The sequence below is a fragment of the Citrus clementina genome, unplaced genomic scaffold, assembly GCF_000493195.1.
Source record: "Citrus clementina cultivar Clemenules unplaced genomic scaffold, Citrus_clementina_v1.0 scaffold_2, whole genome shotgun sequence".
Lineage (NCBI taxonomy): Eukaryota > Viridiplantae > Streptophyta > Magnoliopsida > Sapindales > Rutaceae > Citrus > Citrus x clementina.
The window spans coordinates 9,148,746-9,176,524 of NW_006262688.1; the positions used below are offsets into that span (position 1 = coordinate 9,148,746).

The 27,779-nt window shown below is 33.5% G+C and overlaps 4 protein-coding genes across 8 annotated transcripts; 1 reads left to right on the forward strand and 3 right to left on the reverse strand.

The window, feature by feature from the left end:
- Positions 1–806: 806 nt before the first annotated feature.
- On the reverse strand, positions 807–2,524 carry LOC18050677 (RNA exonuclease 4). Its single transcript, XM_006446424.1, has 7 exons — positions 2,490–2,524; positions 2,198–2,349; positions 1,962–2,095; positions 1,641–1,861; positions 1,325–1,531; positions 1,132–1,212; positions 807–1,041 (listed from the first exon to the last, which is right to left on the reverse strand). Exons 1-7 carry the CDS (start codon positions 2,522–2,524, stop codon positions 807–809), a joined length of 1,065 nt encoding a protein of 354 aa, XP_006446487.1.
- A 10,239-nt stretch (positions 2,525–12,763) lies between these two features.
- Positions 12,764–15,727, forward strand: LOC18050678 (protein KINESIN LIGHT CHAIN-RELATED 2). Of its 2 annotated transcripts, XM_006446425.2 has the most exons (3): positions 12,764–12,846; positions 13,152–15,128; positions 15,272–15,727. In XM_006446425.2, exons 2-3 carry the CDS (start codon positions 13,156–13,158, stop codon positions 15,483–15,485), a joined length of 2,187 nt encoding a protein of 728 aa, XP_006446488.1. In that variant the 5' UTR covers positions 12,764–12,846; positions 13,152–13,155; the 3' UTR covers positions 15,486–15,727. The 2 variants fall into 2 exon arrangements, with proteins under 2 accessions (XP_006446488.1, XP_024047053.1); XM_024191285.1 differs by lacking the exon at positions 12,764–12,846 and having other exon boundaries at positions 12,878–15,128.
- A 354-nt stretch (positions 15,728–16,081) lies between these two features.
- LOC18050679 (GDSL esterase/lipase At3g27950) lies at positions 16,082–18,040 on the reverse strand. The gene is made up of 5 exons (XM_006446426.2): positions 17,640–18,040; positions 17,312–17,512; positions 16,932–17,104; positions 16,579–16,849; positions 16,082–16,497 (listed from the first exon to the last, which is right to left on the reverse strand). The coding sequence occupies exons 1-5, from the start codon at positions 17,896–17,898 to the stop codon at positions 16,247–16,249; spliced, it is 1,155 nt and encodes a 384-aa protein (XP_006446489.1). The 5' UTR covers positions 17,899–18,040; the 3' UTR covers positions 16,082–16,246.
- Positions 18,041–22,755: 4,715 nt separating this feature from the next.
- LOC18050680 (L-aspartate oxidase, chloroplastic) lies at positions 22,756–27,505 on the reverse strand. 4 transcript variants are annotated; one of them, XM_024191821.1, is made up of 8 exons: positions 27,424–27,505; positions 26,692–26,835; positions 25,869–26,208; positions 25,170–25,412; positions 24,884–24,940; positions 24,697–24,777; positions 24,515–24,576; positions 22,756–24,126 (listed from the first exon to the last, which is right to left on the reverse strand). In XM_024191821.1, the coding sequence occupies exons 2-8, from the start codon at positions 26,823–26,825 to the stop codon at positions 23,118–23,120; spliced, it is 1,926 nt and encodes a 641-aa protein (XP_024047589.1). In that variant the 5' UTR covers positions 26,826–26,835; positions 27,424–27,505; the 3' UTR covers positions 22,756–23,117. The 4 variants fall into 4 exon arrangements, with proteins under 4 accessions (XP_024047589.1, XP_024047587.1, XP_006446490.1 ...); XM_024191819.1 differs by having other exon boundaries at positions 25,869–26,226; XM_006446427.2 differs by lacking the exon at positions 27,424–27,505 and adding an exon at positions 27,310–27,379 and having other exon boundaries at positions 25,869–26,226.
- Between the last annotated feature and the right edge of the window lie 274 nt (positions 27,506–27,779).

The following is a 27,779-nucleotide window of genomic DNA, read 5'->3' on the forward strand; positions in this document are numbered from 1 at the left end:
TTTGAAGGGAAAAATATAGTAAAAAAATTTCAAAAGGAAAACCTAAAATTAATAAAATTTTGTATTTCAGACATTCAACATACAACCTTATACATTTAGGAGGTTATAAGCATGTTTTCTTGTGACTTTTGGATTTTATTTTTATGCGTATATGGTTGTTGTGATAGTATTAGTGTTAATGACTTTTCATCCAATAATATTAAATGCGCTTAAAAAATTATTTAATGCTTTTTAGGCTTTTTTCCATTAAGCTAATTGCCACTCATTATATATATATATATATATATATATATATATATATATATATATATATATATATATAATGATAGAGTTACAAATACATGTATAAAGAAGTTTATACAACAATAAAAACACTAAATAATCATTTTGAGCATGTATAATTTTTTCTGTATTCTGTCCTTTTAGCGAGTATAAATGTGAATAAGGCAGAAGATCAAGAATTTAATTACCTCCAAATCAACTTCAACAAACAGAAAAGGTAGTAAGTAGGTCAAATGTCATTTAGCTTATAAAATATTCCAAAAACCGACTAAAAACGATTCAAATAGTCAAATCAAACTTAAAACTTCTTATTAATACATAATCCAGACATTCATATATAATAATTAAGATTATATATATATATATATATATATATAGTAATCAAGTAACCAAATGCATTCATGTTCCGAACTTATTGATATATCTAGCCACACACACACACATATGAGACGTTTAACTAGAAGCCTCTTCAATATCCCGCATCAATTTTGTTCCTCTGGCTACCACGCCCTACCATTTGCAGATCATCGGTCCAAGCACCAACAGTAGTAATCAGACCTTGAGATTGCTAGCATTTCTTCAGGACTCATCCTCTCAAGCTCAGTTTGCCTCCATGATGCATAGTTATTTCTGTTTTGCGGGTCAGAAGCAAGTGGATAGTCCTCTCTCTTATGAGCGTGAGATTTCATTCTCATGTACAACCTCATTGTTGCAACACAATCATCGTACGGGTCTTGTATACCAATTTGAATGTCATATCTGCATAGAGAATTATGGAGAGTAATATATAAAAATCATTTATCTAGAAAGTTTGGGGGAAAAAAATGTACAAACATATATGGCACTTACCCTAGGTATGCTTGTGTTAAATATTTGAGAGAATTGCTAAGCTTGCTAGTCTTCATCAGTGGAGGATATTTTGCAGTATCCCTGATAATGATAAGAGCATTATGTATACATTTTCTTAGCATATTAATTATCATAAGAGTTTCATGGTAATAAAGTTTTGTAGCTGGCATGTTTAATTTCAACTTGAATTTACCTTGTCATTATTGCTGGATATTCTACTTGCAAACGATCAAGATCGTGATCCAAGCCATGACCCACTAGAATCCTAGCTCTGCTACCTCTAGGTCTAATTTTCCACATTGGTTCCCCATTGCAAAGGAAATCTTGAATCTTCCTTTGAACTTGCTTCAGTGGAATTGCATCGCGGAGATGTTCTGGCCTAATGCCTGTTGTTTCATACCTAGGACACAAGTTTCAAGAATGTAAGATTTACTAAAAGTACAGTTAATTTGTGCTCCTGAAATCATCAAAATGTGTATATATATACATAAGTATATGCATATTGGTACCTATAGCTTGTGACCGGAATCGGCGGCTTAACATAAGCATGGAAGATAATGTTTTCATATTCATCAATGATGCAGACCCTTCCGCAAAGATCAAGAGAGCCATCACTGCCTCCACCAACCATTTTGCAAGCTATTGCTACGACTTGCGGATCTCTTGTATGAGTAATGTCAATGGTTAGGCTGTCTCGAACGCCTAAGTTGGCTAAGCGAGCATTCAGTCCCTAGAACACGTGAAGTTGACAATAAGATCAATTTGATCTGATTAATTAATTATGAATATTTTACAATAAGTATTGCAAGGTAAATTAAAAATAGTTATACAGTGGTTGCACTTGAGACCATCTGGCATCTTTCTTGGTGAAGCCTACGAGCGTTAGGGCTATCGAGGATGGCTAAACAGAATCTGCATCCTCTGTTGTTGAATATGTTTTTGCACTCTTGCTTTGGCAGTGGCCCTGTAATTAATTGTATTGCGAATATCAGGATTGCTGATTGATAAACTAAACTTATAAAGGAAGTTACAAAATAATTCATGGACAAATTGAAAGTAAATTTACCTATAAGATGTTCCCTCAGAGATTCAAAAGATCTGCAATGTTTCTTACAAATTCCACACACGGGTTCGTGAACCGAATGATATGAAGTTCTCATGTGCTCAACCAGGTGCTCCAATCTGTTGAACTGTCTGAAGCATGCTGCACACTTGTTCCTGATTGTGGTAATAAATAAAGATCAATCAAGTTACTAATTATTACGGAACAATTTTAATCAATCGATTTCATGTAGAAAGATCATATGCTGATTGTGGGTGTTGAGGAGTAAAAGGGGATGTATGAGGGCAGTCTATACCTTAGGGTTTCTGAAGACTCCGTTCTGTAGTCCATGATGACACACAATTGTTGATTGAGTTGTAAGTACTCTATCAATTATCACTAAAGAAGAAGCTAGAAGCAGAAAATCTTGTGCAAGTAGAAGAGAAATAAAGGGTATTTATACAGGACGAGAAGCAGAAAATTGGATAACAAGTTGAGCCTGGGATGATGATTCCTTGAGAACATTTCTAGTTTGTATTCTTGTACATATACTGAACCTGCTGGCTTCATCATCCCAACATAGCACATTCGTAGTAATCCAGATGCTTGGGTTGGGTCCCACTCTTAACCCAGAATATTTCTCGTATTGCTAGTTAATTAAATGGCACAGGTGCTTCTCTCTCTGTGTATGTATAGAAAAAATATGGCCATAAACTTTACTGTCAGCGATTGGTTACATAATGAAAAAAAGATCTGAAAAGGCCATTTGAGAATGTGTCATTTTCCATACTGTGCATGGAGATTCTAGGACACCAAATTGCAGGACTGTGAATTGATGCTAAATTCACCGGCAAGAGTGAAAGACCTGGATATATGATAGTATTGAAAAAGTTATTATAATCAATTGTCGTACATTGGAGTTATTATTGGTGAATGTCTCTCAGTCTATCAATAATTTATTGTTGGTGTTAATTTGTATTGCCTGAAGTCTCCGGGACTTAGTCAAATAGTTTTCAAGTAATTTTCTTTAACTAGCGACCAAATTCAAATTCTAAAAAAAGTATGAAGTGAAAAAAATTAACTTCGACTTTATAAAATTATCATTATATCGCTAGCATTAAATGGTTTTTATGCAGTAAAAGCACCCCAAGACGTTTTGATGTACCGCTAGTTTGGATTTAGATTATTAATTATTGGCATAACACATTGTATTCACGGCTAAACCGTAGCTAAAATTTTATTCATGAGCGACGAAAAGATTAAAATAACAATAATAAAAAGAACAATAAATGTTTGTGTCAAAATATTAGTGGGATTTCTATATATCGGTTTAGTTGAATCAATCGTTTGTCTTATGCTTTTGTTGAGAGTTTAATCTCTTTTTTTTTCCGTTTATTGATAGATAATCGGAAGTGCGTAAGGCTCATTTGGTTCGGTTGTATCTTTCTTTATTTATTTAGTTCTATAAATTAAGATATTGATCGATTGAAATTATTTAAAATCCACCAATCTCTGCATTTACATTATTATTATTATTATTATTATTTTGAATGAACCTCGACTAGCGAGGGTATTTTCTGGACATGATAAATCTGCAATCTTTTATGAACTACTTTTTATCTCATTGTATTTGAAGTCAAAGTCAAAAAATTTATTCTTCTCTCATATTCTATATCTATCTCATAAGATCACACGAAGATTTCCTTGGCTAAAACTTTTTTAAGTACTTGAGATGAAGAATACAGTCAACTTTTACTGTAGTGATAAGTGTTCCAAAATTAATATGAAAATAGTACATCACCATTAGCAGAAAAAAAAAATCACTACAAAGCTGAAAAAAAAAACCTACTAAAAGATAATTTTTTTTATTTCTTATAAGTTTTGTGCTGATTTTTGCTTTCTTTTCGGTATATGCATCATTATTCCAACTGTTAATGCACTGCGTGTGCGGAATGGACTACAACTTCTGAATATATAAAGCAGTAGAAGTTCACTAAGGATGATTGAAAATGAGAGTGATCTCCTTATTACTTTCGGCAAAGGCATTTATATAAAAGTGGCTTTTTGTTCAATCTTGTCAAGGGCTATCCCTTTGACTCCTATGGTAGAGTTATGGTGTTTTTAGCAACTCGTGTACATGTTTTGACTTCTGAATCATGGAAGATCGATGTCAACACACAGTAGACTCTTCTTTTTGACTCTAAAGCGCCCTAGAAGATTCCCCATTCCTGCTTTGAAGATACCCAAAAGGAAAAAGCTTTCCTTTTTCTTTCTTTCTTTCCTCTCTTTTTTTTTCCCCCATCGATTCTGGTCCACTGCCATGCAATTCCATAAATATGTTCGTCTCGCTTATAAATAGACGTTTCTATTTCATAAGTCAAACCCTAGACAGCTATGGGCATATTTGATTCTGATGTGACAATGATTTCTCAAACGTCAAACCTAGACACCCACACCTTATGATTTAACAAAATGGTTGGAGAGGTCCTCTTTCATACATATTAGTCGCAGAGACTACATTACTGGTGGTTTGAATTAATGGTATGCCCACACCTTATTTTACTTTGTCAGTTTCTCTCTCTTCTCTCGCTCTCATTCAAAACATTTTCATGGAATGCGAAGGAATCAATTTTTCACCACCATCTACCATGTGAATGTATTATATTATTCCGTCGTGAAATGGGATAGAGATCATCTAACATTGAATTCTTTCTTTTCTTTTAGAATATCCGGAACATAAATATCTATGAGATTTTCAATTCGTAGATTTTCAATAACAAAAAATTAAAATAATTAAACGTTATAAATGGGGGATTCACCTTCCAAATAAGAAGAAGAAGCAGTGCTCCAGAAGCACCCAACATTGTCCTTCTAAATTAACATGGACATTATAATAAACTTTCCAATATAAGTTTGATATAATGACCTTGATTATTGCCATGTGCGAGTGTCATAATAGTTTTGACTCTTACCATCGATGCATCACATAATAGTTTTGATTCTTGCCATTTGTGTATGTCACAATGATCTTCAGGAGCGAATCCAGAACTTTTGATTAGGTAAATAATCACATATATCAAGCAATACAATGTTACAATTTTTAGCAAAATACATATATTTAATAAAAGACTGACAATAATGTAACAAATAAACTTATAGTATAAATTAAGATGAGGATATTTGAACCCAACAAAATACTCATGACATCTATTTTTAAATAATTTTTTTTCTTAAAATACCCAAAGCTAAAATTATTGTCATGGACAATGTAATATAAAAAATGAAACATTTTACGGGTTCTAAAAATAATTAATTATTCCTTGTCTTTTTTTTTTTTTTTGGGTTAAAGAGAGAGAAATAGACAAGAGTCTAGTGCTCGTTCCCTCTCTAATACTTTGGGTTTTTTCTTCACTTTTTTTCTTCCCCTCTCTTGGACTGTTCCTTTACAATAGTTTGTTCTAGTATTTTGTGCTTTCGATACGTGATATTATATATATAAGTTTTCCTTGTTTTTTTCAAAAGATTCGCATTATTGATAAAACCATTAGATAATGAACAAATTTATGTAGTAAGTGTTTGGATTAAAAAAAAATTACTGGCTTATGTTTAACAAATACGGATATCAATTAAAGTAAAAGAATTGGAGATGAAATTCAAATTGGGATCATCCAAGAACCTAAAATAGTTATACTGTTAAGTTAAGCTTTTTTATATTCAGCCAAAAATCTCTCTTGCTTAAGCTTTTAATAATTTTAATAAGCAAACTTTATTTTAAATAGGGGTATATAAGACATTAAGGTGGGTTTATGGAGTGAGAATTGCATTATTAAATTTTAGAGATGAGTTTATTGAGTAAATTGGTTTATTAAGTATTTTAACGAGTTTATATAACCCCACCCTATAAATTATTAAAGTTGTACCATAAAAAATTATCTTTGAAATCCTTTCTAATTTTATTGATAGAAAATATAAATTTTTGAATAATTTGATACAATAGAAAGAAAATGAGCAAGTTATCGTGGAAAGAAAATAAGCAAGGTATGGTTGTGAAGGAAAAAACTATGAAATTATGTAAATTTTATTAATTATTAAATTGCTATATATTTATATGTATGTATGTATGTATGTATGTATGTATGTATGTATGTATGTATGTATGTAAATTTAATACTAGTGATGATATTATGGCAATACTTTTTTCAATGATATTTTTTTTTCTAAACAAGTTAAAGGCAGACTAATTAATAATTTTAATTTATTCAAAAAATATATAGTTTAATCATTTATAATCACTAATTCTAATTAAAAATATATAGTTGAATTAAGGACATGTTTAAAAACGAAATAAAAGCTCTATTATTATTTAAAATTGATGAAAATATAAAGGTAGTTAAATTAGGAACATGTATAATTTTTACTAGGCTAGACTCGGCTCTGCTACAGCTGCTAACCTTGCCATGTGTCCATCACATTATGGTCTTCATCATTGCCATATATAAATCACATTCATGTGATTCTTTCGCATGCATATGACACTAAATCTTCGGAATATCACACCTAAGATCAGAACTGTATCCACATTCATTCTACAAGTCTTCTTCAAATTTAGGCCACACTGGTCCACGATTGCAGGAATATCAGACAAGGAAGAAAAGTGCATTTGTTCCATGAATACACTTTTTCATTAAAATCACAAAACCAAAATTCCTTCATGGACAGAAACAGAATGTACAAGGCGGGCTGGAAAATAATTTGTTGAAATATACTGAATATGCAAAGGATCGTCCCACGTTAAGTTCTTGGTTCTCCATACGGCTCTCTCTGATCAATAAAAGAAACACTTTACATAAAAGATAAAAGGGGAAGAAAAAAAAAAGTATTTGATTCTTTGAACATCAAGCGGGTCAAAAGAATAGAAAGAATTTGCACTTGGCTTGATGGGATCACTGAGTTTCCGTACCTTGAAAAGGAGTCAAAATTTTCATATACCATCGTCAACTAGAATAATCTTTGGGTCATAGATATATCTGATGATTTGAAGCCACCTTCATTATTGCACAGTAGGATCAAATTGAACTGGTCCATGAACCTTGCTGCGGTCCTCTCTTTCTTTTGGTGTGTGTGTTGCTGCTTTTCAACTATCTCGATCATAGCAAAAGATTGAGAAAAGTCCTGTAGTCTTATTTATTTCAAATGGTTCTATGGCTTGTTCATACAAGAGAACAAATTAAAATAACTAATAATTAGCTACCATATTCCACGGACTTGCCCAGATTCAACGATAACTGACTAGAGCCTACATAAAGTGGTTTCAACACCGAAACTTGGGATTTTATAAGTCTTAAATAATAGTCTTGATTCTTACCATATGTGTATGTTATCATTAACGGTCTTGATTTTCATTTTCACATGTGCATTGAATAATGGTGCTGAATGTCCTAACCATATATGTATATACCACATAATGCATGGTACTGATCTCAGATATAAGTGCATGGCATAATAGTCTTAAATGGGAATGGTTTCTATTTCAGCTATTACTATCATGTAATATATATCTTTCTTCAAACCAATAAAATTACCAACATTCCTCTTCTAGCCGATTAACCAATCAAATTACCAATATATTTTACCCATTTTTCTGTTAAGATTCATGGTAAAAACGATGATTAAGAATTATCAACAAATAGACATTTACGAAGAGGGTAAGGATTATCTCCTAATTTATTTTTTTTCTCTCTTAGGTGGCGCTTGTTTTTTTATCTGAAATCTGAATAGACCTGAATTAATCTGAATTCTGAATAGATCTGAATGTCTAAATCTGAATAATATGTTTATTTTTTTATCTGAATCTCAGAAAATAAGTATTAAGTTGTTTGTTTTTTTCAACTTAAAAAGCTGAAAAAATGTACTTTTACATTTGTATCCTTATTAAATTTGAATGTCAAATAAATAATAAATTAAATACCACAATATTTTAACATTTATAAGTAAAACTATATTCAAATAAATATATAAAATACCATAAATTTTAAATTTTATCGTATATAATATAAGAAAGAAAAAATAGGAAAATTTATATGTGGAGTAAATGTCTATGGGTGAGTTTTGGGATAGACATGAAAAATAAATTATAAAGCAGGGATATTTTTGAGATTAGTAAGTAATTGACTTAATTCAAATTTCTCCATTAAGTAAAAAGCCAAAAAAATTGGTTTATTTTATTAAGTCAAAATTATTTAAAAAGTCTCATTAAGTTATAAAAACAAATACCTCTAATTAACTTAAATAATTAAGTTAAGTCACTTTAAGGTGGCGTTTGTTTTTTTGTCTGAAATCTGAATAGACCTGAATTAGTCTGAATTCTGAATAGATCTGAATGTCTAAGTCTGAATAATATGTTTGCTTTTTCGTCTGAATCTCAGAAAATAAGTATTAAGTTGTTTGTTTTTTTCAACTTAAAAAGCTAAAAAAATGTACTTTTACATTTGTATCTTTATTAAATTTGAATGTCAAATAAATAATATATTAAATACCACAATATTTTAACATTTATAAGTAAAACTATATTCAAATAAATATATAAAATACCATAAATTTTAAATTTTATCGTATATAATATAAGAAAGAAAAAATAGGAAAATTTATATGTGGAGTAAATGTCTATGGGTGAGTTTTGGGATAGACATGAAAAATAAATTATAAAGCAGGGATATTTTTGAGATTAGTAAGTAATTGACTTAATTCAAATTTCTCCATTAAGTAAAAAGCCAAAAAAATTGGCTTATTTTATTAAGTCAAAATTATTTAAAAAGTCTCATTAAGTTATAAAAACAAATACCTCTAATTAACTTAAATAATTAAGTTAAGTCACTTTAAGGTGGCGTTTGTTTTTTTGTCTGAAATCTGAATAGACCTGAATTAGTCTGAATTCTGAATAGATCTGAATGTCTAAGTCTGAATAATATGTTTGCTTTTTCGTCTGAATCTCAGAAAATAAGTATTAAGTTGTTTGTTTTTTTCAACTTAAAAAGCTAAAAAAATGTACTTTTACATTTGTATCCTTATTAAATTTGAATGTCAAATAAATAATATATTAAATACCACAATATTTTAACATTTATAAGTAAAACTATATTCAAATAAATATATAAAATACCATAAATTTTAAATTTTATCGTATATAATATAAGAAAGAAAAAACAGAGATATTTTTATGTGGGGTAAATGTCTATGGGTAAGTTTGGGATAGACATGAAAAATAAATTATAAAGCAAGGATATTTTTGACATTAGCAAATAATTGACTTAATTCAGATTTCTCCATTAAGTAAAAAGCCAAAAAAATTGGCTTATTTTATTAAGTCAAAATTATCTAAAAAGTCTCATTAAGTTATAAAAACAAACACTTCTAATTAACTTAATTAATTAAGTTAAGTCACTTTAAGTCATTAAGTTAAAAAATAAACACCACCTTAGTCTCTCCTTGTGAAATAAGTGGTTAAGAATGAATTTTAAATTTTAATATTAACAATCAAGTGGCTTGTTTCACTTTATTTACTATTACACAAGTTTTTTTTTTTTCACTAGATTTGAAGATTCTGAGAGATTAGGAGAAAAAAACATTCGAAGAGAATCCTGATCCATAGGAAGATAAACAAAACCTGCTAAAAAATAAAAATAAAAAAAATTTTGAAATGGTACATGACTTTCTTTTTTACTTAAAAATAACAATAATAATTCTAATATGTTTTAAACCTTCTGGAGGACATTCCATTGACTTGTTTCGGAAAGGAAAACTATTCAGATGATAAGGATCATATTATGAATTTTGCTACCTTACATGCACGTAAGGTACAGTCTCTCACAAGGCTGGTGGGTCCAAGTGGGACCCACATCTGAGTTTTGTGAGAGGATTGTACCTTACGTGCATGTAAGATAGCAGCTCCCTCATATTATAGTCATAAACATCCTTTTCAATCAAGATCATTTAGAGTCAAAATCATGATCATTGTATATAGGTAGCATGGCAAGTACATAAGATGTCCCAAAATATGGTGATTGATTATGTACCTATTCGTATTCTTGTATTAGGATGGGCGCATTCCAAAATTGTACCTCAGCCTTTCATCCAAATGATGTGGTGTCCGTGAAGTGGAGGATATGCTCGTACAATAATTCATTTTAAACTGGTGAAAATCTATCAACGACCCACATCTGTCTAGGCATGTCTTGTATGACCAATATGTTTTCTTGTTGGGCCAAGATTTTGGCCCGTGAGCCGTGCCTTGCCCAAACACCACATGGGCTGTGCCTGGGTACAGCACAAGATGGGCTAGCGAATGGCCCACCAACAATAATATTTTTTCTAGTTATACAAAATATAAATTTTGAAAATTCAAACTTTAGATTCGAAATATTTTTACGTCCTTTTTTTTTTAATCTTCGATTTGACATTTATTTCTTAAAGTTATTTTTAGAAGCTTTTTCTTAATCTAATGACAACTCAATTATTTGTCCACCCATTTGAGTAGAGTTTGATCCCAAATCTGTTATTTTCAACATAAGAGATTTTATCCATAAGCACATTTTGAAGTTAAAATGTTGAAAGTTGAAACTTAATTAAACCATTAATAACAATTTAAAGAATAAATAAATAGTAGGCTGAATAAAAATCTCATTATTCTAAATTCTAAAAGTAAAAAATTAGTATAAGAGCTTAGGTAAAATTAAGCTACTTGCTATTACTTCCGTATCAACTTTCAACCAACCCTATGACTACTCAAAGCTGAGGCAAATTAGATTTGAATAAATAATGACAATTTAGAGCCACAAAAACCCTGAGGGGTCGGTAGGCATCGTTTCATTTTCCAAAAACGAATTAGTTTTCGGATCAAAGCGTCATATATCCGATGAATATGATTGAAATTATTCCATATTATTTTTTCTTTTTAATTTTAAATTCGATTGAATGCTGTCGTTTTTGTTGCTGTTGAAGACGAGGGACACTTCTTCTTAAATCGATGTGATCGTTAAATTGCAAATAAAATAATCACCGTCGTCGTCGGTTGCTGTATCACTATTAAATTACTAGTAATGGAATTGGTGGGGCACCTACTTTAAAAAGTCGAAAATTATTTGAATCGGTTGCCCATTTGTTATTTATTTGCGTCACATTTTATGTCATCTGTTAGATTAAATTCTTCCGAAATATTAAAAATTGCATTTTAGAAATATGACTTTTCGTAAATTTGGGTCCAAGTGTACAGAAATTAACGACATTTTCTTTGTTTATTAAAGTAATATTATAATTCTTAATAAAAGTTTTAATTGACAATCTAACAACTTAAATATTTTGATAAAAACTTGATTTATAGAAATTTTATTAATAAAAATTCTAATTAAATAATATTTGTTTAAAAAGTTGTAGCAAACACAATTATTAGTAGTTGACAATTTAGGGTTGGATTCGAATTCGAGTAAGATGGGACTTTTAATCCAAAATTTGTGAAATAGAATCATTGACCGCCAATTAAGGATTAGATTCAATAATTATTTTTTTTATTCATTACAAGATAGTATTGGGCAAGTAGACTATCAATCGCACTAGTATTACATAAGATATAAGTAAAATATAAATACGGTCGAAATTGAAGTTTAATTCAATATATACTGGGACTTGTGATGTCATATAAAAGTTAAAATTTAATTAACTCAAGCCCTATATTGGCCAACACAGTTAAAGAATTATTCGCTTGAATTCAAGTGCTTGAACTTTGAAAATACGGCTAATAAAATTACCAACATAAAAAAGAAAACATTTTTCTGCACACAAAAATAATAAATGAATTAGTACTTATGATAATCTTTTCCGAGGCATCCGATATTCTCTTTTTAGAAGCTCGTGGGCCATCAGCCGCCTTTTGGGCCCCACACGTAATTGGGCTATTTTAGGAACCACCTTGGGATTACAAAATTCTCACATTAGAAACAGCCAGGATGCGGCTGGATAGCTGGATATGGTCCACGCTGAGCCCACAAATTGAACACGAATCATCACATCAAAAAGACTGTCAATCAAGGAGCTAAGCCAATCGTTATTCCGCCACGTGGCAAATCACATTTCACAGCCCCAAACATCACACTGCTGTCAGTCACCAGAACTTTTCCGCGCTGGAAAGCCGTTAATCGCGCCATTTTTCAACGTCACGGCTACAAACGTTCTAAAATGAAATGAATGTAATTAAGCGCTAAATAATAATGATCAGGAAAAATAATAATTGAATAAAGTAAACATAATTAAACAAATTAATCCTAAAATAATTAGATCTGGCTGTTGAATGGTATTGGTGGGAGAGAGGTCGCCTTCCTAATTGCTTCAACAATCTTCTACATGCGGCCCCACAATCCGTGAAAGTATTTTTTAATTATACTCGCCATTAATTTCCACTTTTGCCCTTACCATGTTTCCATAATCGAAAGTTTTTTTGTCTTTTCTTTTCCTTTTCTTTTATTCGTTTTGATTTTCCACCCTATATATGCGCAAACAAAGATAAATGCACCAAGCGTCCTTCTATTTTTATCTCTATGTCTCGGTACATAACACCCAGGTAAAGAGAACTTCAAAAGACTTCAAGTTTGGCATTCTCTTCTTTGGAAACAGAACAAAATAAGGTATGATTAGTTATAAGCATTGTCAGTCTATTTCTGTTATGTGTTGCTTGTTTTGGATATTGATCATTGATTAGGAAACTAAGCTTTTATAAGCTTTGAGAGAAGCTTATGCGTGATCAAAATTTAGTTGGCAAGAAATTTCTTAAAGTGTGTCACCTGTTGAGAATTTGTTTTGCTATGTATGCTTGACATTTTTTCAAGTTAAAAAGCATATGATGCACACCTCATATGTTTTATTTGGTTCTTTGCTAATTCTATATACAGATTCTGTATGTATTATTTTGTTTACATTGGTTAATTCTCAGTCAAATGCCTGGACTAGCAATGGATGCCTTAAATGGAGACAGTGGTGGAGTGTATGAAGCTAATGGAGGCTACATGGGGTATAAGGACAGTTTCGTGCAGCAAAAGTCCCCGAGAAGTCCGTTGAGTCCACAGAGTCCTCGAAGTGATTCCCTTGATCTGGCTATTGATGGCATTGTTGAGACCTCTATTGAACAGCTGTATCTCAATATCTGTGAGATGGAGAGCTCTGAACAATCGCCGTCAAGGGCTAGCTATGGTTCATATGGTGAGGAGTCAAGGATTGATTCGGAGTTGCGTCATCTTGTTGGAGATATTGGGGAAGTGGAGATAACAAAAAATGTGGTGGTGGAAAAGAATGAAGAGAGTCGGAGTAATGGAGGTGAATTTACTCCCAAGATTGTGAGTGAGTCTCCGGATAGGAGGGCTGTGAAGAAGGGTAAGAAGAAATACTCGCAGTTGAATATTTCTGAAGCATCAACAAAGTCAAGTTCTCAGGGAAAATCTTCTAATGAGAGACCTCCTGCTGATAAGAGATATGAAAAGGGTAGACGAAAACAAAATAATATTTTCTCCGCAAGGAAGCAAAGAAAATTTGCTTCTTTAATAGCGAAATTTCAGAATGGTGCAGAGGATCCTCTTGCGGCAGGATTGGGTAATCCTGCGCTTGGACCCTTTTTACTCAAACAAACAAGAGAGATGATTTCTTCGGGTGAAAATCCCCAGAAAGCTCTTGAATTGGCGAAGCGGGCAATGAAATCATTCGAGATATGTGCAAACGGGAAACCAAGTTTAGAGCAAGTAATGTGTTTGCATGTTCTGGCGGCAATACACTGCAGCTTAGGCCAGTACAATGAGGCAATTCCTGTCCTTGAGCGTTCAGTTGAAATTCCAGTCCTAGAAGATGGTCAAGATCATGCACTTGCTAAATTTGCTGGGTGCATGCAGTTAGGTGATACTTATGCAATGCTGGGTCAGATTGAGAATTCAATACTGTGCTACACAGCAGGTCTGGAGATTCAAAGGCAAGTCTTGGGAGAGACTGACCACCGAGTTGGTGAGACATGTCGTTATGTAGCTGAGGCCCATGTTCAAGCATTGCAATTTGATGAGGCTGAGAAGATTTGTCAGATGGCTCTTGACATCCATAGGGAGAACGCTTCTCCAGCTTCCGTTGAAGAAGCGGCAGATAGGAGACTAATGGGACTTATCTGCGACTCAAAAGGAGATTATGAGGCTGCTCTTGAGCATTACGTCTTAGCAAGCATGTCTATGGCAGCCAATGGCCATGAACTAGATGTTGCTTCAATTGATTGCAGCATTGGAGATGCATATTTATCCTTGGCTAGATTTGATGAGGCAATATTTTCATATCAGAAAGCTCTAACTGCATTTAAATCAGCTAAAGGAGAGAGCCATCCTGCTGTTGCTTCAGTTTTTGTTCGTTTAGCTGACTTGTACCACAAGATAGGTAAGTTAAGGGATTCTAAGTCATATTGTGAAAATGCACTCAAAATTTATGGAAAGCCTAATCACGGCATTCCCTCAGAAGAGATTGCCAGTGGTTTAATTGACATTGCTGCAATTTATCAATCTATGAATGAACTGGAGCAGGCAGTAAAGTTACTCAATAAAGCTTTGAAGATATATGGCAAAACCCCAGGGCAACAGAGTACAATTGCAGGAATAGAGGCTCAGATGGGAGTTATGTATTATATGACAGGGAACTACTCTGATTCCTACAACACCCTCAAAAGTGCCATTTCTAAGTTTCGAACAAGTGGAGAGAAGAAATCTGCGCTGTTTGGGATTGCGTTGAACCAAATGGGTCTTGCCTGTGTGCAGCGTTACACGATAAATGAGGCCGCTGATTTGTTTGAAGAAGCAAGAACTATTTTGGAGAAGGAATATGGACCTTATCACCATGACACATTAGGAGTCTACAGTAATCTTGCGGGAACTTATGATGCGATGGGCAGGTATCATATTCATTGCTTTCCCTTCACAATCTATCAACATTATTTCGTAATACACAACGCATATTTCTGTCAATGCAAGCATTTAATATTCTTTAGCTTTTGTTGTAATCGTATATTTTCTTGCGTGAATTTTGATATCACAGGATAGATGATGCGATTGAAATTTTGGAATATGTTGTTGGCATGAGAGAAGAGAAGCTTGGAACAGCAAATCCTGATGTTGAAGACGAGAAACGGAGGTTGGCTGAGTTGTTGAAAGAAGCAGGAAGAGTTCGGAACAGAAAATCCAGGTCACTTGTGACGTTCCTTGACAGCAACTCTCAAAATTTAAAAGAAGATGCCATTGAGGTATCATAATTCAGTGATTATTGTATATAAACAGTATGTAAAATATGTTTTAGAACAAATTAGGCTGTTGGTTTGTTGATTCTTGTCGGCGAAGTTTCTAAGTAAATAACGTGTCTTTAAAGAAGGGATGTTTGGCTTAAAAGTTCATTATAGGGTCAACAGAAAGTTGCACTTCTACTTCACTGTTTACCAAGTTTTTAAAATTTCTTTGTCACATTCTTCTTTGTATGCCTTGAGTTCAAATTAATAAATGGTGGGATTTCATTTTCATCTTGTTGGTATGCCATGACTTCCTACTGAAGTATTTTTGTTTGCTTCTTCCATATTTGATTAAGGTGCTCCCCTTTATGTCCTCTATACCCTAGAATTATCTGGTTTGTCTTGAAATTTTTTTCTTAAGATTATATGTCGGTATTTAATTGTGGCTATTTTGTGTATTTATCTTTAAATGGCATCAGAAATTAGATATGATCTCAATCTGCATTAGAAGCGTGTAAATCATTAAACTTGCCCTCTGAACGACTTATTGAAAATGACAGCAGTTAACTAGTCATTGCTCTGGGGCGAAGGAAGGCAAAACTTCACAAAACTAATAGAATTGATGGCTCAGCTGAAATATTAGATTGATACGCAAATTGATTGAGATACAAGAAACTTGTGCTTGTGCAGAGTCCCAAAAATCTAGAAGTACAATGTCTATATATCATAAATATTCTTTATGCTTGACTAGTTGTAGGCATTTGAAAAGTGCGTGATCTGTTGCATCAAAATTACATCTTCCCAGAATGAAGACAAACCTGCTCGATTGAAACTGGTGGGTTGGAGAAGGAGCCATTGAGAATGCGGTTAGCAACCCACAAGTTTGCTGCCTGTGAGTAGTGTATGCCATCCCAGCTAATGTGCTTTGATGGATGATGACATGGATTACCATAAACTGTTCCATTGACTGTAGCCTTCTTCCCGCAATCAATATGGTATCCATAGTAGCTACCACAGCAGAAATTCATTGGATCAACAAAACCTGCATGTTTCCATTTTGCTATTATGATTAGATATGCCCTGTCCTACATACGAAAATTCTAAAAGTAATTAATCAAGTTACCTTGATTCTGTGCATTGCTAATAAGAGCATATTTAACCGAGTATACATCAACATAAGTGAAGGCTCCATAAGGAAGTTGCAGCCTTAGCTGGGAAACTTTGTCTTTAAGCTGTCTATTGAATTCCTGAGCCATCTCATTTTGAGGCTTTACACAACCACTTTGATCTAGATTATTAGGCTTCGATTTGTCATATATGACGCTATATGGCAAGCACCCAATTGGCCCTGTGTTATGTATCCAAAAGAATCTTGCCCCTTCCTTGTATAGTTGCTGAAACATAACCAGGACAAGCAGGGGTAATATTATTATAACCTAGGAAGCTTGATACTAATGAGGAAATATTGTTGCTTACGTGCACTGCTTTGGAGAACTGGCTCAATATATCAGGAATGGATGCCCGAACTTGCTCCTCATTCGTGTGCTGAAAACCATAGGCAAGATCATTCTGTCCGATATCAAAGGTATACAATGCCTTGGAGAAGTCCCTAGGCCTTGGGAGGTTGCTTTTGAAGGGTGGCGTTGTTCCTGGTGCCAAAAATTCGCCAACAGATTGTCGTTAAGTGACCAGAAATTGCAGCTCCAAGCACCTCCGGTTAATGAATACGAGCAAAATCACATTGTGTTTATATTTGGCTTAAACTTACTGGTTACTTAATAAGGTGAGGTGTTACAAGTATACTACAAGATTCATCAAGTGAACAAAACACACACACAGAGGGAAGAGAGACTGACTGTTTGGACTGAGTTGATTATAAACAGCTGAGGTGCGAGACTTGAATTGTATAAATTGGGAAATTTGAATGCCAAGATGGAATGGACTAAAGCCACCTGGTCGAATAGATGAACCTCCAGTTGCAAAATTGGCACCATTCCTGAAGTTTGTGCCCACTGAATCCAGGTACGGACTCAGATATGGCAACTTCACTTTCTCAGCTGCAATACAAATTAAGTTACACAAACAAGTAAAACGAACTCCAGCATAACAAAAGCTAAAGTTGTGTAAGCATAGTTCTTCAGCCTGGAAAGTGTTAAGCAACAACTAATAGAGAGACTGTTTTACCAATTAAATCAATGATAAGACGGCCGTCACAAAATCTTCCTGATGGGTGTCCAAAGAAAGATTCACCATTTGGTGGAGGAACTTGCGTCATTGCAGCTGAGATTCCTCCGGTGTCTGAATTTGAGTCACCAAAATTGTACACAGCGGGGAACCCACATCCCTTTAAACTGGCGCCACCCATTGTTGCCATTGGTCCTCCCATGAACGCAAAGATGGGAAGCAGGTATGCATAAAATAACCTTATATCGACAGGCTCCATGGTTGGTTGGCTAAGCGAAAGGAGCACTTGAAAGCACTCAGAAAATATATGAAGAGTAGAGTTATCTTCTTAAGCCGCTGATTCGAAAGAGACAAATGCTGTTACTTGATGGAGATTGAAAATGACGGCATTGCATTGTCTTGATCCTTTATGAAGATACAGAAAGTACCAACTTTTTGAATCAGTGGACGATTAAAATCAACCGCCCACCGACAGGTTAAATGTTGGGTAGATTTTTACTATTTCCTAAGATGAGCTAAACTAATATATATATATATATATATCCCAAATCACGCATTTATTAAAATTTAAGGTAGTGTTTATTTGTTGAAGTGCGAGTGTGGAGTGTGAATTTTTTCCACTTCAGTGTTTACTTACCTTAAAAAAGGAAGGAGTGGGAGTGGGAATTCATGGGTCCTACTCAATTTTGGAGCGGGGAGTGGGATTCCCACTCCCATGGGGAGAGGTGGGAGTAGAAATCCACTCCCCCTCTTCTCATTTTATCTTTATAATTAAAATTAAAATAAATAAATAATATTTAATAAAATAAATAATATCATATTTATTAAAAATAATAATTATATCATATTTATTTTATTAAATTTAATAAAATAAAAATAAATAAACATTATATTTAAATTAATAATATTAAACATTAATTTTAATAAATATTAATTGTTTATTTAATTAATAATAATAAATATTTTATTCTAAAAAACTATTAATTTTGTACTATATTATCAATAATAATATTTCATGTGTTGCTATTATTAATAATTTTTATTCACATAATTTAAATTAAAATTAATAAAAAATTATGATTTACATAATTAAGAATATTAGTAATTATTATTAATTTATAAATATAATAAAATGTTTATTTTATTTTCCAAATATATTTTTTATTAATTTTTTAATTACAAATTATAATCTGTACATAAGGATAAAATTATAATTTAAAACAATTTACTCCCAATTCAAGACAAAGTAAACAAATAATTGGGATTCTGATTGACAATCCATACTTTTATTTAGTCTAAGTAAACATCATACTCTCATTCACACTCCACACTCCTAATCTAAAGATTCCCACTTCTCAGAATTCCCACTCCAATCCAAAAAATAAACGCAACATAAAATTAAATGTAGCTGGGAAACCACATCCCTTAACACTAGGGCCACCCGTCGCCACAGTTGGTCGTCCCATCGACAGCAAAACTAGAAGCAGAGATGCATAGATTAAAATATCCTTCTAAATTTTTCGGTATATTTTTTTCTATAAGTACACGATTTACACTACTTCCACAGTGTAAGGACTTGTTTAACATCTTTTTAATGCTTCTTCTTGAACACCCGATTTATTTAAATTTGAGCTTGGCTTTTTTCTTTTTTCTTTTTTTGAGAAGAAACTTGGCTATCTTACAGATTATGCAATGTACAATTAAACTAAGCCAAATGGATTGATTAGAGGTGGATTTAACATCTAAGTGGACCAGAGACCCCATTTTACAAGCACTGTATCTTAAATAATTTGTGAGGTAGCATGCCCCTTTAAATTTACGTGTTAATTGTGGTACTGGTACGTCGAGCCATAAAAGAAACTGTTCAATTGATTAGAGAGATTCCAAGCATCGATATATTCTACAGTGCTTTGATTTAATAATTTCATCTCATTTTTCCAAGCACTGTGGACAACTAGTTTTTCCCCAATTTCACATAATAGAGCTTTGTTATCTTTTATTTTATGAAGTGGATAAATCAGTGCAAGTTGTGAAAGCAAGACTACTAAAAAATTCTCTCTCAATTATTGCTAATTTATTTTTTCTTTTTTGATAGGCACACTGCTGTCAGTAATAGTTCTTTTGTAAGAGCACATTCAAGAAAACCAATTTTATAATAGCAATAATTGTTGTTAAACTTCATTTAGGCCCTTTTTTATATATAACTTATCTGGCTTCTAACATAAGTAAACATATATATGGTAATTAATTCAATATGCGAAGTGAGAATATTTACACTTGTAAATTTCCTTATAAACAATTCCCGTTTATTATTATTTTTCAAGCTTTTTCATCATCTTCAATCAATTTTTACATTATCAAATAGAAAATATCATTTTGCATGCTAAAGCAAGAACCTAACATCCTAATTCAAAAACTTTAGCAATTCATATATATATATATATATATATATATATATTCTTAGATTCGAGCGCCCTCATTTTTTCGATGTAGACAAGTTGTTAAATCATGCAGTTTAATATTAAAAACAGACTCTATTAAACCACATGACTAAATAGTATAATTAAGTTATATATAGGATTAATATGATTAATTTATATAACCACAAGTTATTAAGCCGCATTAGAGAACAACTGCATATATGATCAATTTATGTTAATTAGAGGTGCTTGTCTATTTTAACAAAGCTGCTGCTTTTACCTTATGAGGGTAAAATAATCATATTAATTTATGTTAAAGCAACGCTATTAATCAAGTATAATAAAAAAATAAATGAATATCAACTAAATTACTACTTATACAAAATTACAATATTAAAAAATATTAACATTCGAGTAAATTTTTAGATATCTTAGTACTTTTAACTTATGAGGATAAAATAGTCATATTAATTTATGCTAAAGCAACATTATTGATAAAATATTAAAAAAAAGTGTTAAAAAAATAAAAGAATATGAATTTAATTGATTAAAATTTTAAATTTCTTCCAAGTTCAAATTTTTAAATAATAGTGTCAACATGTTGTAATAATTTTTTTAAAATAGAGTGAGTTTATAAAATTTGCCAATGTAAGATCATCAATTCGCAAAAGTTGCCTTTTGCGGCTATGTCTTGACCGTCTAACCTCTTTCTCCATTGTGTCAAAGCCGCCATCCCCACCCTAACAGGGGCGGAGCGGGAAAAATTCTACAGGGGTTAAATTTAAAATTTTAATTTTTATATTATTATATGTGTAAAATTCTAATTCTACAGGGGCCATATAGATATTTTACACTAATTTTTCACATTTTCTTTAAAAACCTTAAAATTTTTCAAAATTCTACAGGGGCCATGGCACCCTCTAGCCTTATACTAGCTCCGCCCCTGCACCCTAATGTAATAAAATAAATGCTTTCTCGCTCTTCTTTTTTATTTTTGTATACATTTATGTTCAGCTACTGGATTTATATTTAGCTAAATGAAAAATTTATTATCATGTTGTTGTTTATCTTACACAATGTCATCCATGTTTATCTCTTTGCTTATAATGTCATCGTGTTTTTGTACTCTTCATTAAAATGCAAAATAAATAAAAAAAATATTACGGAGATCAACCATGTTTTTGTATGTTTGTCGGTTTTCTTTCATTTTAAATTATGTATTTGTTTGTCTAGGTGAAGCTTTTGGATCCCCATGCTCTATGGAGAAGGACTCCACGAATAATTTTTGTCTCTCTCCGTGTAGCCAGGAACTTATTGGGATCCGTGGTTGGGAAGAACGAAGTGAGAGTTGTTCGCATTGTAGACTCTGGCAACATGCATTGGATGAACTTCAATGAGGAGTGTTTGAACATCCATAGGGCCTTGCCTATATAGATGAACAAGTATCCCATTGACAGGATTCTCCTGACAAAATCGTTTCCAAACCATTCTCCTGCTGTCGTTGGCATTAACTCCGAGGCTGACTACTATAACTTGTTAAACACTCTTCACTCAACAAGCGCCTATGATGAGTTATCGTACTGTGATTGGCCTTCGAACAACTGGCTCAACGGTGCCAAGGAGTGGCCCGTAAGGCACCTATGTTACAAGCACTTGGGTTTGAGAGAGAAGAAGGAAGTGAGTAAGGAATTGGCCAAAGGTGAGGCAGCAAGGCTCGTTGTCACGGACTTCGGAGAGAAGCAAGATTACGAAGATGAACAGAAATTGATGAACAAGTGTGTGGGAGAGGAAGAAGATGGAGCAAATTCGTCACTAGCATAGAAATATAAGAATTAGTTACTGTCTTTATTTTACTTATTGTAAGTAAGTGTCTGAACTCCATGATATTGTATGAATATGCTAAAAGTTTGATACTTTAAAAAGTTTTGCTTGTTCTATGTTTTTTTTTAATCTCCGTACATAACACCCAGATAAACAGAACATAAAAAGACTTCAAATTTGGCATTCTCTTCACTGAAAACGGAACAAAATATGGTATGATTATTTATGAGCATTATTAGTTTGTTTCTGTTATGTGTTGCTTGTTTTTGTATCCTGATCATTGAATAGGAAACTAAGCTTTTATAAGCACTGAGAGAAGCTTATGCATGATTAAATTTAGTTGGCAAGAAATCTGTTAACGTTTAGACTTGTTGAGAACCTGTTTTGCTATGTATGCTTGACATTTTTTATGTTAAAAAGCATATGATGCACACTTCATATGTTTTATTTCCTTCTTTTCTATTTCTACATACAGATTCTGTATGTATTACTTTATTTACAGATTCTGTTTGTATTATTTCTAGCTACACGTCTCTTTTCTTTATGATGCAACGGCATAGAAGTTTCAATTGATCAACGAAGATATGGTGCAACACAAATCTCTTATTCCCAGAATCATCAAGAATATATCTTCTGAGATTCCATTTCTGTAACAGCCATCCGCAGGAATTGAGAGCTTATGAATCAGTGCAAGTCCTCTGCAAGAAGCAAATGCAAAATCGAAACAACAGGGGATGAGGAAGCCGTACAGCTGTGTTTGCATTTAAGGATGACCATATCAAATATCACCCAGCTCATGAACCCCTTCAAATTTAACATAGTATAAATAATCATAACTTGAGATGCAGATTTGCAAATCACACCTTGAGAAAGACTGAAGGATGATATGATTATTTGATCTTGATTTCAACATAATTTCTGTCTTTACTTCAAACAATGAATCAGAAGCAATTTTACAGAAAATCATCAAAGGAAAAAAGAAAGAAAGAAAAGCAATCTACAGTTTCTCCAAAGGTTTATGATATGCTTTAAGGAAGATTTCAGTTCTTGCCAAAGGCATGTATTCAAATTCTTGTAAAAATGATGGGAGATTTCCTCACGAGATTCGCAGGAAGTACTGAGAAACAAAACCTACACTTTTTTTTTTTTAATTTGAACTCAAATGGCTAGCTAAAGAAAACCACTTCAAAACCATTTAGTCAAATCCCAGGGGCAGAAACAGATCCTTGCATTTACCTTAACATACAGGCAACTTATGTAGTTGTCTCGAACTCCATGTGCAATTTACAAGTGAAGGGAGAATAATTGTTGGCAGCCTTTTATTTTCCTCAACATGCGGAAAATCAACCATGTAATGAAGTCCACGGCTTTCATGCCTAGCAAGAGCACTGCTGACCACCAACTTTGCACAACAAAAGAGGTTCCTCATTTCACAAGCCTCAAGGCCCACAAATGTCTGCTCCCAGCCATGCTCAAACAAGTATGTCTCCCATTCAGCTTCCAACTTATCAATTCTCCATTTTGCAGTTTGTAGACTCGTTGTAGACCGAACAATTCCCACATACCTCCACATGATTGACTGCAGTTCTTTCCGCACTTCCTTTGTCCTTCTCAAAATATTGTGCATTACATTACGGCCAAGTGACTTTGGTACAACAGTTCGGGTCCACCAATTTGAAGCACTGAGATCAATGCTAGTGCTCTTCTTGTGATCAATTGAGGGCTGGACAGCTCTTCGTGCAAAAACTAATGCCTCAAGCAATGAATTGCTGGCTAATCGGTTTGCTCCGTGCAAACCTGTACATGCAACCTCACCTGCTACATACAGGCCTCGCACATTTGTTTCCCCTTGGAGCCCAGCACGGACTCCCCCACACATGTAATGTGCAGCAGGAACCACAGGAATTGGCTGGCGGGTTATGTCCAGTCCATACTTAAGGCATTCAGCAGCTATGTTGGGAAAGTGGGACAGTATTTTTTCCGTGGGCCTGTGACTTATATCAAGGAGCACATACTTCTCATTACGCTTTTTAAGCTGGTCATCTATACTTCTTGCCACCACATCCCTAGGAGCAAGCTCAGCTCTCTCATCATACAGGGGCATGAACCGTTCCATGCCTAAATTGTAAAGGATGCCTCCATCACCCCTGACAGCTTCAGTGATGAGAAATGAATTCTCTCGAGTTTTCTTTGGTTTGATGGGAAGGCCCTCATCAGCTAAGGCAGTTGGGTGGAACTGCACAAATCTGAAAAAAAACAAAAGTACCACAAAAGCAGTTGTAAATAGTAGTAACATGAGGAAAGGAAAAGAATAGCTTCTAATGTTTGTTCTGTGAGTAAACTGATTTATGAACCAAACCAAGACACTAGGTTTTATTGTCTCGCAGCCAGATCTTTTGGAAGCATTTGAAGGAAGTCACATTAATTTGACAAAACAACATCCTAAAAAAGATTTCATGCTATTCAAGTACTATGACATTGTGATTTCAGTTTCTGGTATCTCAAACAATCGTCTAAAGTGCAGTTGTAGATATTAGTCATAAGTACAACATAAATTTTCCAATCTAACAACTGCGGCATAAGGGAGACGAAAATAGTCAATTTTCTGACTGTAATTAGTGACAATTAGCTTACTCCATGTTTGAAATCACTGCTTGAGCTCGGTGGGCCATAGCCATCCCATCTCCAGTGGCCACCTGTAAGAACAAAATAAAAATATAATGATGAATCAAATGAGTAATTATTATACTTATTATCAACACACGTAATTTTCTGGGGAAGCAAGAACAAGGTAAGAATTAGAATATACAAAGTACCAGAGGATTTGTTGTCGATGGATAAATATGCCCAGCTCCACCTGATGCAAGTAAGGTCACCTTTGAAATGAATCGTACCACCTAATATTATGAAAGGAAAAGCATCACGAACCACTATAAAGTTTCTTTGGCAAACTGTTGCCTAATTAAATTGAAGAAAATACAGTAAGATAATCAGTGTTGTCACCTCTTGTGTTTCAACATTTAAAGTGTCAACACCGTGACAAACTGCATCAGGACCATCCTACAATCCCGAACACAAAATTTATTTTAGGATCCAAATTTTACTGGGGCATCAAACTGCAATGTCAGATCAAAACATAAACAGAATAAATGAAGAACTTCAATATTTTCATTTGTTCATTAAATGTCATTTTATGAAGGATATGTTATATTTTCCAAAATCCTAACAGTTAAAGAGCATGTGAAATACAATGTGAAGCTATACAAAGAAAACAGGATGGAAAGTGAACCAGAGTAGTTAGCAAATCTATCGCAAAGTGATGCTCGAACACTGAGATATTAGGGTCACTGACAACAGCTTCCAAAAGAGCCCGCTCGATCTCCCTTCCAGTCATATCTGCAGCATGGACGATTCTGTGATGGGAGTGTCCCCCTTCTCTAGCTAGGTGCAAGTTTCCATCCTCTCCACGATCAAATGATGCACCTATGGCGATCAATTCTCTTATTCTGTCAGGTCCTTCTGTACAAACAACCTGAATATAATAAACCAAACTTATAAAGAGGCTCAGTAATTAAGCAAAAAGCATATGTAATTAACTATCAAACAACTACTACACTGAAACAATCTGAGAACATCTACTTTTGCACAACCGTGCATGTTCTAATTCCACAACTCAGCATTTACTTATTGAAATTTTTTTAGTATATTTTTGTCAGTTCCACAAGGCCTTCATTTTGATTATGTGAAACTGTAGTACCAGTCACGATTATGAGGCACAGGACATAATACCTATCTACTTCTGGATAATGAACTAGTTTTATGTCTTCCATCAGCCACACCACAAGAAAATGTTGTTCATATTGAAAATTGAAAAACTGCTTATCACTCAATTTAAAATTTTAGTTATTTGCAGTTAAATATGTGATATGAAGTAATGGTTGATAAACTATTGGTCCTGTATAGCATAATTATTAGTTCTTGAACTCACTCTAACAGTTTCGTCATCACATAGATAAGCCCCTGCGACAATTGTGTCCTGCATGTGACTCTCAACAGAATCTGAAGGGCAAAGCACAGCACTAACACCACCTTGGGCATAGTTAGTGTTGCTCTCATGAGGCTCTGCCTTTGTGATCACAGCAACAGTTCCATGTTTTGCAACTTCAAGAGCATAGCAGAGGCCGGCAACTCCACTCCCAATGACAGAAAAATCAAAATACTTTACAGAGCCATCTCTCAAGCAAGACAATACAGGGACTGTTCTGAGGGACTTCCAATTCTCACTCACCGGAGAATGAGAGAAATTAAACCTCTGGAAACGTAAGAACCTGGATACCCCAAATGACCTAACAGATTTTAGAAGAGTAAGAATAGGTTCAATGCATAACTTTGAGCTTAAAGAATGGGAAACTTCTACTGCTTTAAAAATTTACAGTCAAACAATAAAATTGGCCCATTGCGATAAGAGATGCATTCTTACACTGAACAATAAGTATAGAAATATGGAGCACATCTAACAACCTATATCACAGCCTAGACCACAGAGCAGCATACCTGAACATAGACAACAGTTACAAAATATCCATAATTGTGCTAAAGTACAATTTTGGGAAATCTACAAATCCGAGGACATGGCTGAAATTGATTTTGTGGTTGCATGGAGTGTGCGAGTGTGTAGGCACAACTAGGATAATGAAATTGCCGATAGCCACAAATCATCATGTACTATGCGCAAGAGTAAACAATGCTCAACACAGTAAAACAAATTTACTGCAAAAATTCAATGCGAGAAGAAGATTCTTATCAAATACCACGAGAGCTCTCTCTGTATGCATCCATTAAATGTCAGACTGGAAACCAAAGAAGCTTGTTGGCAGCTTTGTCCCTTGCAGCGGATCCCTCCGAAATGAAAATTGCTAGTTCTGGCAGCTACACCAGTTGCCATTGCAATCTTTCTGCCCATAACCAATAAACACAAAATCAAAACAACTCCAACAAACTTTAAAAGTCAAAGAAAAAAAAAAATCTACGTTATAAATCATCTTATATTTCCAAGCAAAAGAACTTGGATGTCAGGCGAAGTTTGAGCTAAACGTCACCAACAAACCATAATACCAAAACGGGTAGCTTCGTGCACCTTCCCCTGTTCTCATATATACTACATTAATTGCAAAAAAGAACACTGCCCATAAACAAAAATTTAAAAGTTTTACAGAATGTTCTACTTGAAAGAAAGAAACATCATGTTATGTCACAATCAAATTGACAATTATGCAGAATAGAAATAAAGAAGAAAAAGGACAAAAACAGAGAAGAAAATAAAACAAGAATAAAAAAAGAAACCAAAAAAACAGGAGAACATAAAAATACACATATAGAGGTTGTATCTTGTTGTCTATAACAAAAACAGATAAAGAGAGGTAAGAGACCTGAACTTGCAAAAGAAATTAAATACAAGAACAAGCGATTTGCGTTTTAGAAGGAAGAAGATGGCAGCATTAGCATATATAATAAATGAAAGGGCGGTAAAGAGAGAAACCTACCGCCTACACTCCCGAGGCGCCACACCCAAATCGAAAAGCCCATGATTTGGTTCTAAAGTCTAAACCATCCTTTGTCACTTTGTGGTGCTGGTGCGCCGTCCATCCCTTACTTTTACGTTTTATTTTGTTTTTTCTTTATTTATAATATTGATTATTGGAACACAAATTAAATTACAATATATAAAAAACCATTTTAAGGGTGTTGTTAAGTTATATAATAGTGTAATTTACATTAACCCAAAAAATGTGATTAGCGACCTAAAAAGTAGTTTAGCTGATTTTATTTTTAGATCATTAGTTACAACTTAATAATTTATGTAAGTAACATCATAATATAACTTAATAAGGTCTCATTA

Coding starts and splice junctions, on each gene's coding strand:
- LOC18050677 (XM_006446424.1), bottom strand. CDS start 2,524: ATGGACTACAGAACGGAGTCTTCAGAAACCCTAAG. Junction 1,532..1,640: donor ATTCCGGTCACAAGCTATAG/GTACCAATATGC, acceptor CTTGTGTCCTAG/GTATGAAACAACAGGCATTA. Junction 1,042..1,131: donor TTAACACAAGCATACCTAGG/GTAAGTGCCATA, acceptor TTCTCTATGCAG/ATATGACATTCAAATTGGTA.
- LOC18050678 (XM_006446425.2), top strand. CDS start 13,156: ATGCCTGGACTAGCAATGGATGCCTTAAATGGAGACAGTGGTGGAGTG. Junction 15,129..15,271: donor ACTTATGATGCGATGGGCAG/GTATCATATTCA, acceptor TTGATATCACAG/GATAGATGATGCGATTGAAA.
- LOC18050679 (XM_006446426.2), bottom strand. CDS start 17,898: ATGGAGCCTGTCGATATAAGGTTATTTTATGCATACCTGCTTCCCATC. Junction 17,513..17,639: donor TCTTATCATTGATTTAATTG/GTAAAACAGTCT, acceptor TTTGTATTGCAG/CTGAGAAAGTGAAGTTGCCA. Junction 17,105..17,311: donor TAATCAACTCAGTCCAAACA/GTCAGTCTCTCT, acceptor TTTTGGCACCAG/GAACAACGCCACCCTTCAAA.
- LOC18050680 (XM_024191819.1), bottom strand. CDS start 26,825: ATGGCAACTGGTGTAGCTGCCAGAACTAGCAATTTTCATTTCGGAGGG. Junction 24,577..24,696: donor CATCGACAACAAATCCTCTG/GTACTTTGTATA, acceptor TTGTTCTTACAG/GTGGCCACTGGAGATGGGAT. Junction 24,127..24,514: donor GCAGTGATTTCAAACATGGA/GTAAGCTAATTG, acceptor GTTTTTTTTCAG/ATTTGTGCAGTTCCACCCAA.